Source organism: Erinaceus europaeus, chromosome 3 (assembly GCF_950295315.1).
Source record: "Erinaceus europaeus chromosome 3, mEriEur2.1, whole genome shotgun sequence".
In the NCBI taxonomy this organism is placed as follows: Eukaryota; Metazoa; Chordata; class Mammalia; order Eulipotyphla; family Erinaceidae; genus Erinaceus; species Erinaceus europaeus.
The window spans coordinates 38,914,330-38,927,971 of NC_080164.1; the positions used below are offsets into that span (position 1 = coordinate 38,914,330).

Consider the following 13,642-nt stretch of genomic DNA (forward strand, 5'->3'; position numbering starts at 1 on the left):
CAGAGACACCAAGCCTGAGATGTTAAGCACCTAGCTCCTCTAATCTGGTGAGATCTTTCCTAACACATGGGCCTACCAAATTCCATTTCAGATGGCACATTATCTAACAATGTTACAGATACTAGATAGGCTAGGGTTTAGGGTACTGGGTACAGGTGTACTTATATCCAGAAGCAAAAGGCATTTATGTATCTCAAACTAAAAGTGCTTAATAGCCCTCCGTGATTGAATTTAGACCTAATAAGCCTGGGATCCTAGCAGAAGGGACCAAAGAAGGCATCATAAATTCTCTAACCAATCAAACTTAGACCAAATAAGTTTGGCAATCTAGAAAAAAGGCCCAGAGAAGGAAGAACCCAAAAACCTAAGACTGCTTGGATAAAAGAGATGATGTTCAGCACTTTGGCAACTGGTAGAAAGTCCAAGCTCACAGATAAAGAATTACAAAATCTGGATAAGGGCAAGAAACCAGCTCACTTAATAATGGCTTTTTTGGTCAATACCAAACCACCGCATTATCTAGGGCCCTAGTCAGGGAATACTTGGGTTTCCACAGAGATATAATGGGCCTAGACCTCTAATAGATTCCTCTCTCCACCATCACTGGTTACTTCCATCAGGAATATCAGCATAAGCCCTCTCGTGGGCCACTCCAGGAACTTGTCCTCACTATAAAGTAGCAATGATAGGGACTGCCCTACTCTGAAGGGAGGCTAGGTCATCCTACCCTGCCACTCAAGGAAGACTGGTCCTGAAATGAAACCACCCAAAATGTTCCCAGCTGTGGCCATGAACTTCACGCTCAGACCAACAAGGACTGAGAGGTTACACAGGTTCTTGTGCTAAATATAAGTATATATGAACTCTGGCTCAGGTTGATGGGGTAAACAGTTGATTTTATTCATAGATTTTCTTTAAGATTTGGGAGCTACCCTCTCCCCTAATTAAACTTTCTAGTCCTTTTCTCAACTCTAACACCATCTTATCAGACAAAACTTTTGTCCAACTTCATGTTAGCTCTCAAACAGTCAGCTGAGGTAAAGAACAAACACCTCATCACAGACCCCTGCAAGCGTCAACCCGGCTTTGACCTAGCACATTATGATTGGGCCCTCCTCAATCACTATCAAACAGGCCATGGCCAGTGCGCCGCTATGTTCCATTGCTGGGGAGCCAGAGACGACCTGAACTGCCCCTGGGGCTACAGACAGACTATGACCCACATAGTCAACGACTGCCACCTCATTCAAGGGAGGTCTCGAAACTTTACATCAGGCTCAACCTGACGCTGTTGACTGGCTGCGGAAGAGGGGCAAATGCTAGAAGAAGAAGAAGCTCTCAAACTCAAGCAAAAAATTACAAAAGTCCTAGGCCACTAGGAACTAAAATAGACTTCCTCACTTCTTTCCACCCCAAGGTCCCTATTCTCCTCTGCTTGATTTCTACTTTTTCATTCCTGTTCATTAATTATTTTGACCTGCTTTGTATCTTACCTTTCACCAAGATACAGATGCTATCATAATTCCATCCAGACTTCTCTGAGCAGATAACCTCACCAATGTGTCTGGGAACCTCACCACTCCAGAGCCCTACCCCACTAGGGAAAGACAGAATCAAGTGGGAGTGGGGGGCGGGATAGCAATTGGCCTAACAATACACATGCCCAGTGGAGAAGCAATTACAGAAGCCAGAACTCCCACCTTCTGCACTCCAAAAGGAATTTTTATCCATACTCCCAGTGGGAGAGAAATGAGAGGGGGGAGATGAACAGAGGGCTCTGAACTCCAACTCCATCAGGATCCAGAGAAAAAGGCCAAAAGGAAGGACATTCAGAGGTAGTAAAGGTGTATGTGTGACTTGGAAAGGAAGAGAATAAGGGATCACGGGGAAAATGGGCAAATATATATAAATACAAACAGTTATAGAAATAATAGTCAACTATTACCTGTGATCTTGGAAGAACTACTATAGTTTCCAATGAGGGAATGAGGACACAGAACTCTGGTGGTAGGAACTGTGCGGGATTATACCCCTGTTATCTTATAATTTTGTAAATCAATAAAGTCACTAATAATTTTTTAAATGAATAAATAAAAGAAATTATTTGGCTTATTCTCCCATAAGAATGTACACCCAGCAGGGCAGGGATTTTGGCACCTTTAAGTCACAGGCGCCAGGAACCTAGGAAGCACAGGCTGAGAGCATTTGGGCAAAGGATGGACACTAGGTTGGAGAGCACATCCCTGGTGGTGGAGGCGACATCACAGCTGCTGTCAGACAAAGTCTGAGCAAGCCAGGACCACACTGAAACTATTCATCCTTTTTGTGTAATGGCAGAGGTGATGTCACGTCTGTTGCCAAAGTCTAAAAAGACTGGAACCTACTGAAGAGAGGGAAGTTCTAGACTAAACCGTAGCTATTTGTTTTTCTTTTTTTTGTTGTTGTTTTTTTTTTTTCCTCCTCCAGGGTTATTGCTGGGCTCGGTGCCTGCACCATGAATCCACCGCTCCTGGAGGCCATTTTTCCCCCTTTTGTTGCCCTTGTAGCTTCATTGTGGCTATTATTATTGCCCTTGTTGACACAATTCGTTGTTGGATAGGACAGAGAGAAATGGAGAGAGGAGGGGAAGACAGAGAAGGGGAGAGAAAGATAGACACCTGCAGACCTGCTTCACTGCCTGTGAAGCGACTCCCCTGCAGGTGGGGAGCCGGAGGCTCGAACCAGGATCCTTACGCTATTTGTTTTTTTTAATTGCATTGATAATTTGAAAACTTATTGCCTATATTGAAAATACATAAATAATACCTGGGAACTATGAAAGAGAGATCCCCAGGGGAAGTACATAATGACAACAATCATGGCAGTGAGTGTGACATGACTAAAAACAGCCTAGGAGCAGAAGTTGCTGTACCCATTGAAAGGCTTTCAGAAAAAGAGCTATTTGTCACCACTGCAGCTTCTCAATTAGCTGGACTGAGACCAAAAGCCAGAATTATGGGTGGCTTTATAGAAAGGGTGACAGACTGTGGTCTTCACCTAGTTATATAGAGGCCCTATTGCTTACCCTCACCCACAAACCCCCTGCCTCACTTATAGGCATCCGTGATAAATATAGACGTTGTGTAGTTAAATAGCTAATGTTAGGATATATGGGTAGAAGTTAGTAAACTTTCACATAGGCAAAAGTTAGTGAACTCTCATATACTCAAAGGCTAGCTAGAAGAGAGTCCTCATGGTATGTGCTTACTTTATAGCAGATTTCTTTAGGTAGACAGTTTGCTAGATATTAAATAAGTGTTATTTAGTTAGACCTACCTAAGAATGGGTTAAGAAGAAAAGCTGTTAGACTGAGTTCCAGAAAAGATATGCTAACCAACACAGACAGTTAAAACAAATGAAATAATGTTTGAAGTTATTTGGGTCACACCAAGGTCACACAGACGGTCACAAACCTAGGGGAGGACAGGCTGTCTCAAGACCAACGAAACTTTCAAGGAGAACTTATGATGATAATAATGTCTAGAGTTATTTTTAATAGTAATAAAAATAGTCTTACATGATGTCAACTGTATCCTTGATGTTAATGAAAACAATTATACATGATGTCAACTGTATCCAGGCAAAAAGTATTTAAATAAAGTGTCTTTATTTAAATAAAGACACTTCTCTCCTGCACCTAAAGCAGCTGGTGTGTCACTCATTCATCTCTCAACTCCCCCTTTCCTTCAGGGACTCTAAATTACTTTCGCTGGGGGTGGCTCCGGGCACCTGGGCCCTTTGGCGGGGAGGTGGGCACCGTCCCCCGTTGTCCCTGTGCATGTGCATGACTGCAAATGGAATCTGCTGGAGGGGTGCTCAGAGTTGTTTTTTTTTTTTGGGGGGGGTTGTATATAATGTACTTCTATATGTATTATACGTAATTCTTTTTTTTTCCTTGTCTCCAATTTCTTTTTTTATTATTTTTTTATTAGGGAATTAATGTTTTACATTCAACAGTAAATACAATGGTTTGTACATGCAATATTATATGTAATTCTTTTATATATTACACGTTTACATTCAACTGTCCTCTATCTTTTTTTCCATTGAGACTTCTTTTATTAATTGAGGGGATTAGTGGTTTACAGTAAACAGTAAATACAGTTGTTGGTACCAGTGCAAAATTTCTTAGTTTTCTGCAAAACCCGGGGGGGGGGGTGTCAGGGTTTTTGCTGAGGGAGTTGGGAGCTGGGGTTCCCGCGACCACTTACTCCAACTTCTTGAAAGGCTCCCGGCCTGCTGCCACGTACTTGCCACCCATTTGCAGCGCTTCCAGCTGGTGGACCTGGTGGCCGCGGGTCGGTGTGTAGAGGCGCCGCACCCCGAAGGGCACTTCCACCTGCTCGGTCAGCTGCTCCAGCAACACCTCGAAATTGGCCACGCGGCGCCTCGTGAATACGAACTTCTTGCCCACGTAGAACTGGTCCCCGTTGCGGTACACCAGAATGGTCTTGGCTGGCGTGGTGTCCACCAGCGCGTAGGCCCCGCGCGTGCCCATCGCCCTGTCTGAGCCCCGCCCGCGCCACGCGCCCTGCCGCCGCCTGCGCTGTGCTGACCTGGGGGGGGGGGGGCCCAACCCGGGACAGAGCAGAGCGCGCGACCGCCGACAGACCCCGGCGCCCACGGACCCAGCAAGCCAGGGCCTCAGCCACGGCCAAGGGCACGGACGCTGCGCAGGAGCTGGGGGCTGCCAGGCCGTGGGTGTGGGACTGCAGCTGCCCGTGCGCCCATGCTCCCCTACTGTGTTGACGCGCCCCCTCGATTGTGACTGCCGACAGCAGCCAGCCCCCCTGGGAGAGGGGCCACGGAGAGACTGGACAGGTAAAGGGGGTCAGCAGAAACCCAGGACAGGTGAAAGACTACAGAGCACCCACGCTTCCCTATACAGACAGGTGAAGTGCATCAGAAGCCCTCACAAGGGTCAGAAGGTGGCTCCACTGTAGAGCACATACTTTGTACTTGTGAGGCACTGAAATATTAGATGCCCCCCCAAACCTTACAGCACAGCACATGCTCTCACTCGCATTCCTGCCCAGAAAAAATAATAGTGTCCTGCACTAAAGCAAAGGCCTCTGTGGAAGCAGAGAAGGGAAAAGGTTGTGGGAGCTTGGGACCCTGGTGCATGATGAGAGAAAGCAACATAAGCTGAGGTGAGAGTGTTCTACAGATATGTATCCTGAAATTATGAGAATTTGTATTCATTTGTCAACAACTGTACTGTAAGCCATTAAACCCCTCCCCCCAATAAAGTGATTTGGAAAAAAATAAATAATAAAATAAAACTTGGGGGGGGGCATCAGACATCAAGTGAGGGGACATGAGAAAGCCTGGACAAGTGAGGGCTGCAGAGCTCAGTGAGAGAGAGGTAGGTAGGTAGGCTTCTGCAAGTGTGACATGAGTGGAAAAGTATTAGGGATCCACCAGGAATCCCCTAGAATGCTCCTGCTATGGTTGCCTCCTGTGGTGAAGAGGTTATGAAAGGAAGAGGGAAAGGAGGGGTGAGAGAGATAAGAACCATTTGACAGTCAAAAGTGCCCAAGGAAGGGCTTGTTCTGGACCCATGCAGAGCACATGAGAAACTGGGTTATTAGTTGAAGCCAGCACATATTTGGTATTTCAAATGCACCTTTGTCACAGGGAAGAACAATTCAAAGGAGTGTTTATCTCTGAAAAAATCAAAGAGAGTCAGTTCTCTTACTCTGGGACTATGGGTGATTCTAGAAATACATTTGTCATCATATACCTGACAAGGGAGAGGAGATAAAGAGGGAAGGAGAGAGACACTCATAGCACTTTCACCACTTGTGAAGCTTCCTCCCTGCAGGTAGGGACTTTAACTTTTAAAGGCAGTATGTTATGATCTGCTAAATTTACATTCTGAAGGTGCAAAATACTAACACTATAAATATTAACATTGGGGTAGGGTTGGTGGTACAACATACTCATCACCATGTGTGAAGATCTGTGCTCAAGCCCCTAGTACCACCTACAAAGGAAACTTCATGAGTGGTGGAACAGTGTAGCAGGTGTCTCTCCTAGCCCTCCCACTCTCTCCCTCTCTCACCCTCTATCAAAAAAGGGGGGAAGGGAATGTGGTCACCAGAAATGGTGACATCATGCAGGCACAGAACTCTACTGATAATCCTGAAGGCAAAAAAAGAAAGAGAGGGATAAGAAGGAGGAGGAGGAGGAGGGAAGACAATTGAAAATTTATTTTTAAATATTTATTTATGAGAGATTTAAAAAAAAAAAATTATCACTTAATATATGTAATGCTGAAAACCAAACTTGGGACCTCATGCTTGAGAGCTCAACACCATCCACTGCACCAACTCCTAAATATCAATTTCTTATAGATTCTTTTTTACTATTTATTTTGGATAGAGACGGAGAAATTGAGAGGAAAGGGGGAGGTAGGCAGGGAGAGAGGAAAAAATAGAGACCAGCAGCACTGTTTTACCACTTTTGAAACTTTCACCCTGCAAGTAGAGACTATGGGGCTTGAGCCCAGGTCCTTATGCACTGTAATGTGTCTGCTCAATCAAGTGCACCACCATCAGGGCCCCGTAAACATTACTTTAAGTAATCCTATATAAGACCACATATCATTCACAGCCACGGCTAATTTGTAGAACGTCAGCATTACTTGGCAACATTAAATACAGATATCAAATAATGAGAGTGACCACTTTATTAAATCACCAGGAAGGTGCAGGTGTGTAAAACACTTTAAAGAATGATTCAGCAATCAAGTAATAGCTCATGATCTTGAATGGGACTAAAGGTTCGCTCTGAACCCCGCTTTAACTGAAAACCTCATCATGGGCTTTTCCCGAGGGCGCAGGAGGCAAATGGAGCTGGGGAAGCCCTTGAGTCTGAGGCGGCTCACGCCCCCATCTGGAATGATCGTGAACTTCACATGAGTGATCACATCCTGGAGCTCAAGGGTCAGGCTGTCAAACATGTGGCTTTCGTTGGCAGACAGCTGAAAAAAAGGGAGAAGGAAGGGTCCTTGTAGTGACACCAGTAATGGTCTACATGAGCTCACTCACCAAATGCAGTCCAATGACTTAAACAGACAAGCTTCGATAAGTAAGTCAATCGATTATAGAGATTTTACTTACTGTAGCAATCTGCTTTTAGCAAAAACGTACCAAAGAATGACATGAATACAGATCTCTGTAATGTTTGTTTCTTTGATAGTTAATTAATTAATGAATAAGAAAAAGATGAGGGAGACAGGTGGTAGCATACCAGGTTGAGAACACAAGTCACCGTGCAAAAGGACCCAGGTACAAGCCCCCAGGCTTCAGCTACAAGGGGGAAGCTTCATGAGCAATGAAGTAATACTACAGGTATCTCTCTCTCTCTCTCTCTCTCTCTCTCTCTCTCTCTCTCTCTCTCTCCCCCTCTCAATTTTTTTTCTTTTCAAAATAGATAGAATATTAAAAAAGAAAAGGAGATGAGTGGGCAGGTTAAGCGGGGTCTCCTAAAGATTATTGCTCCTCGTTACATGACAGCAGCCCTCACCCTCCACTCTGATCAGCAATGATTTCCCTCCTATTGACCAAAGATGACACTTGGGAGGCATCTCAGAATCCATCCCACAGGTGGACTGCTCACTACTAGAGTTTAAAAGATAGTAGCCATGCCTTCTAAAAAGTTTCCCGCAGAAATATTCTTCCATATGTGCAATCTTTGCACATGATGGTCTAAAATAAAATCTGATTGTTATAAATGTATAGAGAGCCTTTCCTTTTATTGCATAAAAGTGTGGTATTGTTAATTTTTTTCATTCTCACCAGAGTTATCACTGGGGCTCAATGCCCACACAATAAAATCCACTGCTCCCAGTGACCTTTTTTCCTTTTTTTTTTTCTTTTTCTTTAGTAGAACAGAAAGATATTGAGAAGGGAGGTGGAGTAGAGAGGGAGAGAGACAGAAAGACAGTCCCAGTATTTGCTTCACTACTCCTGAAGCTCCTCCCACCACAGGTAAGGAGGGGTAGCTCAAACCTAGATCCTTGCACTTAACCAGGTATGCCACCACCCGACCCCCTAGGTGGCACAGTTATTGAAAACTCACTTTGTTATTAAACCAAGATTTGGAGTCATTATTGTAGTCCTTAAAAACAAGTTCAAGGAGTCGGGCAGTAACGCAGAGGGTTATTATGAAATGGTGGTGATTAGAAGATTACCTGGGGGACTCAGGCAGTAGCACAGAGGGTTAAGTGCACGCGGTGCAAAGCTCAAGGACTGGCCTAAGGATCCCAGTTCGAGCCCCCGGCTCCCCACTTGCAAGGGAGTCGCTTCACAAGCAGTGAAGCAGGTCTGTAGGTGTCTATCTTTTTCTCCTCCTCTGTCTTCCCCTCCTTTATCCATTTCTCTCTGTCCTATCCCACAACGACAACAATAATAACTACAACAATAAAACAACAAGGGTAACAAAAGGGAATAAATAAATAAATATTTTTTTTTAAAAATTCAAGTGGCATAACCCAGATTGAGGACCAGCTGCATTGCCTCTAATGGACACTGTCCTCACCTTTGTGACTGGGAGCAGTGGCTTCCACCTGTGACCTGGAAGATCCCACTTTTGCTTGATCATATCTTCCTCCTCCTGTGTTGTCAAGACGCAGCCATCCAGCTTGCAGCTATCTGGAGAATTCCCTATGGTAACAAAGTTAAAAGTGACTCTCTTCACTCCATTTTTACTCAAGACATTCTTATATATACTATATAAGAAGACCCTTTGAGTCAGACTGACCATTCTACATAGAACAAATCATTGTTCTTTCGAAGCAAAAGCAAAGGTCTGAAGTGTGAGAAGAAAGGGATGTTCCAGCTTGTGACTAGTCTCGTGAATAGATGAGTGTTTGTTTTTCAGAGGAATAAGAACAACCTGACATATGTTAATGACTTGGAGCATTGCAGTTTGAATGCACAGCATTTATTTTGAGAGTTGAATGCATTTGATAAGCTTCCTAGATTGCACATTTAATTACTTTACATATTGCTATCTGGCTAATCTGAAATTATCATGAAGCTAGAAAATATTTTCCTTATGGCATTATAGTTTGTAATGTGACCATAAAATGAGAAAAGCTAAGCTAATAAAATGAAGAAATGAGCTAAGTTAACTAGTGCTGAGCACCAAATGTGTTGTACTCAAGGATCATTAAGTGCTTTATAGGTGAAAAATAAAGTGTCCTGAGTTTTTCTGTCTTTGGCATTTTATAGGAGTCACATATCCAGTGGGTTAGAGTGCCTTGGTGGTAGTATCCCACATTCTTTGTGAGGACATTTGTAAGGGCTCCTCAAGATATTAAGCTCAACTGAAGAGAGGTTGCATATCAGTAACCTTGACAAAAGAGGATATTAACTGTTCACATATCCTTTCGTGTTTTATCTCTTCTAACTGTGGATGCCAACATGGGGGAACATGTGGGGTGAGCACAGTAACACACAGGATGAAGAAGAGACTAACAGAGCAACTGTTTCTATGTCTTCAGTATATTTAAAATGCATGTTTTGGAGGGCCGGGCAGTGACGCAGTGGGTTAAACGCACATAGTGCAAAACACAAGGACAGGCTTAAGGATCCGGGTTCGAGTCCCAGGCTCCCCACCTGCACGGGGGGGGAGGTTGCTTCACAAGTGGTGAAGCAGGTCTGCAGATGTCTATCTTTCTCTTTTCCTCTCTGTCTTCCCCTCCTCTCTTGATTTTTCTCTGTCCTGTCCAATAATGACAGCAATGACAACAATAATAACACCAACAATGATAAACAACAAGGGCAACAAAAGGGAAAAATAGCCTCCAGGAGCAGTGGATTCATAATGCAGGCACTGAGCCCCAGTGATAACACTGGAGACAAAAAAAAAATAGCATATGTTTGCTTATATACTAAGCATACTTGCTACCACAAGTGAGTTCTAGAGATTTCCCTCGTATCTATAGGAAATTTTTCAGATAGAGTGTAGGGGAAATAGAGAAAGACATCACAGCACTGCTCTACCATCCATAGAGTTTTCCTCCACTGCTGTAGCACTCACAGTAGTGTAGGGCTCAAACCTGGACCTAAGAAGATGGAAAGGTAAGGGCCAGGTGGTAGTGCACCAGGTTAAGTGCCGATAGTACCAAGTGCAAGTACTGGCTTCAGGATCCCCATTCGAACTTCCAGCTCCCACCTGAAGGGGGGGTCACTTGGCAAGCAGTGAAGCAGGTCTTCAGATGTCTTTCTCTTCCCCCTCTGTTTTCCTCTCCTCTCTCAATTTCTCTCTGTCCTATGCAACAACAATAACAGCAATGACAACAACAATGGAAAAAAGATGGCCACCAGGAGCAGTGGATTCCTAATGCAGGCACCAAGCCACAATGATGACCATGGAGGCAAAAAAAAAAGGAGAGGGGGAGGGAGAGGGGAGGGATGGGAAAGGGGAGGGGAAGGACTAGGGGAAAAACATCGAGAGGTGGGGCCAGGTGATGGCATATCTGGCTGAATGCACCTGATACAGTGCACAAGGACCCGGGTTTGAGCCCCTGGTACCCACCTGCAAAAGGAAAGCTTTTCTAGTGGTAAAGCAGTACTGCAGGTGTCTCTCTTTCTCTCTTTCTCCCTCTCTATCACCCCCTACCCTTTCTATTTATGACTGTCTCTATCCAATAAATATATAAATATATAAATAAAGATAATTAGAAAAAATTTAATGGAAAGGCAAGCATCCTTTGACGTTAGCTACCTTCTGCAACATCTTTCTTCTCACATTTTTTAAGTAATGGAAGTGCACAATTTTCCTTTTTATTTTTTATTATTTCTTTTATTTTTTATTATTTTTTAAATATTTATTCATTCCCTTTTTTGCCCTTGTTTTATTGTTTTATATTTATTATACAACAATATAATAACAACAATATAACAATATATTTGCTATATTGTTGTATAGTTATTATTGATGTCATCGTTGTTAGATAGGACAGAGAGAAATGGAGAGAGGAGAGGAGGGGAAGACATAGAGGGAGATAGAGAGAAAGACACCTGCAGATCTGCTTCTCCACTTGTGAAGTGACTCCCCTGCAGGTGGGGAGCCGGGGGGCTCAAACCGGGATCCTTACACCAGTCCTTGAGCTTCACACCATGTGCACTTAACCCACTGCACTACCGCCCGACTCCCTTTTTTTTTTTTTTAACTGCCACCAGGGTAATCACTGGGGCATGGTGCCAGCACTACAAATCCACCACTACCAGCAGCCATTTTTTTCCATTTTTTTTTCTTTCTATTTTGTTTGATAAGAAAGAGATTAAGAAGGGAGGAGGAGAGAAAGATAGTTACTTGCAGATCTACTTCAAACACTGGTGCAGTGTTCTCCCTGAAGGTGGGGAGCAGGGGCTCGAACCTTGGTCCTTGCACATGGTGACGTGTGCACTCAACCAAGTATACTACCACCATCTGGCCCTTCAAGTGCACAATTTTTCAAATACAGTCACTACCTTAAAAGTAAATGCTGAGTCCCAATCAGTTGTTTAGGATTTCTCCCTATGGAAAAATGCCCCCTTTCCAGGTCTTCTCACAATCTAACCAGAGAGCAATTCACAGTCTCTTTCTAAATGGGATTCAGAATTCCTATAATAAGGAAGTCTAGGGGGCTAAATAACATAATGGTTATGCAAAGAGACTCTTTTGCTTGAGGCTCAGAAGTCCCAGCTTCAATCCTCCACACTACTGTAAGCCAGAGTCAATCAGTGATCTGTTAAAAAAAAAAAAAAAAAAAAAGTCTATGGGAGTATGGACCGACCAGTCAACGCCCATGTTCAGCAGGGAAGCAATTCCAGAAGCCAGACCTTCCACCTTCTGCAACCCACAATGACCCTGGGTCCATGCTGCCAGAGGGATAGAGAGTGGGAAAGCTATCAGGGGAGGGGTTGGGATATGGAGATGGGGTGGTGGGAACTGTGTGGAGTTGTACCCCTCCTACCCTATGGTTTTGTTAATTAATCCTTTCTTAAATTAAAAAAAAGTCTATAGGAAAAGAGAATTTTATCAGATTCTGTGTCCTGATTCCACCCTGAGTCCCACCCTTAATAGGATTATTTCTTTGTATCCAGTGTGCCAATTATAATACATTCCCTAATGGTTTTGCACTTACCTTTAAAATGTTTTGTATCAATTTCAATTTGAGTTATTACTCCAGGGTGTGCCAGTCGGAATACTGCCCATTCAGAACCCTGAACAAGGAGAATGCCATTCTCATCATTCTGGAATTAAAAAAATTAAAAGTAGGTCATTCAAGAAACCAGTTCTGAAAGGCAGCAAATGAAAAATGTTGGCATGCTGCACTTCAGTTATTTCTCTTATATCTTACTATACAATTGTGCTTCTTATAACTTTGATTTCAAACTATTTTTTTCTGTCAATTGCCTCTTCATTGTTGTCATTTAAATGCTTCATACTGACGGATTTATTGGGATCATGGTGTATTTTTTTTAATATTTATTTTCCCTTTTGTTGCCCTTGTTTTATTGTTGTAGTTAATATTATTGTTGTTATTGATGTTGTTGTTGTTGGATAGGACAGAGAGAAATGGAGAGAGGAGGGGAAGACAGAGAGGGGAAGAGAAAGACACCTGCAGACCTGCTTCACCACCTGTGAAGTGACTCTCCTACAGGTGGGGAACCAGGGGCTGGAACCGGGATCTTTCTGCCAGTTTCTGCCACTGCACTACTGCCCGACTCCCCCATGGTGTGTTTTTATAAATTCCTAACAGGATTTTTCTCTGGCAATTATGAATTCATGTCGAATGTTATGCATGCATCTTTATCTCACCCAACTCAAATTTCATCTAATCAGTTCGTTTGACCTTTCAAATTAGGTATGTGTTTAGTCAACTCTTATCAACATATATCATCTGAATTTCAAAACTTTGTTTATGCCATCAGGGCTATCACCGGGTCTTGGTGCCTGCACAATGATTTCACTATTCCTGGTGGCATTTTTTCTTTCATCCTTAGAGGGAGTGGGTAGGGGAGAGGGAGAGAGAGAGAGCACACCATTTGTAACACTGCTCCACCATTTGTGAAGGTTCCCCTCTGCAAGTGGGGATCATAGGCTTGAATCCAGGTCCTCACAGATGGTAATGCTTGTGCTCTACCAGGTTCACCACTGCTGGGCCCTCAAACCGTAGAGTCCAGTAAAAAAAAAAAAATCATTTACATCTGGAAGTGTTGGCTGACATGAAAATTAATCCAAGGAAGAAAGGTTTACAACAAAGTTTCCAATGAGAGTTAGAAATTGAAAGTTTTTGTTTCATTTGCTTTTGTTGTCATTTTCTATCACAAATTAGTTATGAACCCAAATTAAATGTAAGAGCTATCTCTTGTCGACTAAAAACATTAATCCCCCAATAGAGAAATTAAAAAAAAAAAGAGCAGGGAGTCGGGCTATAGCACAGCAGGTTAAGCGCAGGTGGCACTAAGCTCAAGGACCGGCGTCAGGATCCTGGTTCGAGCCCCCGGCTCCCCACCTGCAGGTAGGTCCCTTCACAGGTGGTGAAGCAGGTCTGCAGGTGTCTGTCTTTCTCTCCCCCTCTCTGTCTTCCTCTCCTCTCTCC

The 13,642-nt window shown here is 43.5% G+C and overlaps 2 protein-coding genes across 8 annotated transcripts in view; both read right to left on the reverse strand.

Annotated features, from left to right (window-relative positions):
- Nucleotides 1-4,560, reverse strand: part of DCDC2C (doublecortin domain containing 2C) — a 203,194-nt gene extending 198,634 nt beyond the window's left edge. For all 6 annotated transcript variants that reach the window (XM_060187039.1, XM_060187037.1, XM_060187036.1 and 3 more), the window contains exon 1: nucleotides 4,251-4,560. In XM_060187039.1, coding sequence (XP_060043022.1) covers nucleotides 4,251-4,537 — 287 coding nt within the window. In that variant the 5' untranslated portion in view covers nucleotides 4,538-4,560. The remainder of the gene's footprint in view (nucleotides 1-4,250) is intronic.
- Nucleotides 4,561-6,712: 2,152 nt separating this feature from the next.
- The window catches only part of ALLC (allantoicase), a 47,824-nt gene continuing 40,894 nt past the window's right edge, over nucleotides 6,713-13,642 (reverse strand). For both annotated transcript variants that reach the window (XM_060188579.1, XM_007518918.2), the window contains 3 exons: nucleotides 12,182-12,290; nucleotides 8,584-8,708; nucleotides 6,713-7,024 (listed from right to left, as the gene is read on the reverse strand). In XM_060188579.1, coding sequence (XP_060044562.1) covers nucleotides 6,818-7,024; nucleotides 8,584-8,708; nucleotides 12,182-12,290 — 441 coding nt within the window. In that variant the 3' untranslated portion in view covers nucleotides 6,713-6,817. The remainder of the gene's footprint in view (nucleotides 7,025-8,583; nucleotides 8,709-12,181; nucleotides 12,291-13,642) is intronic.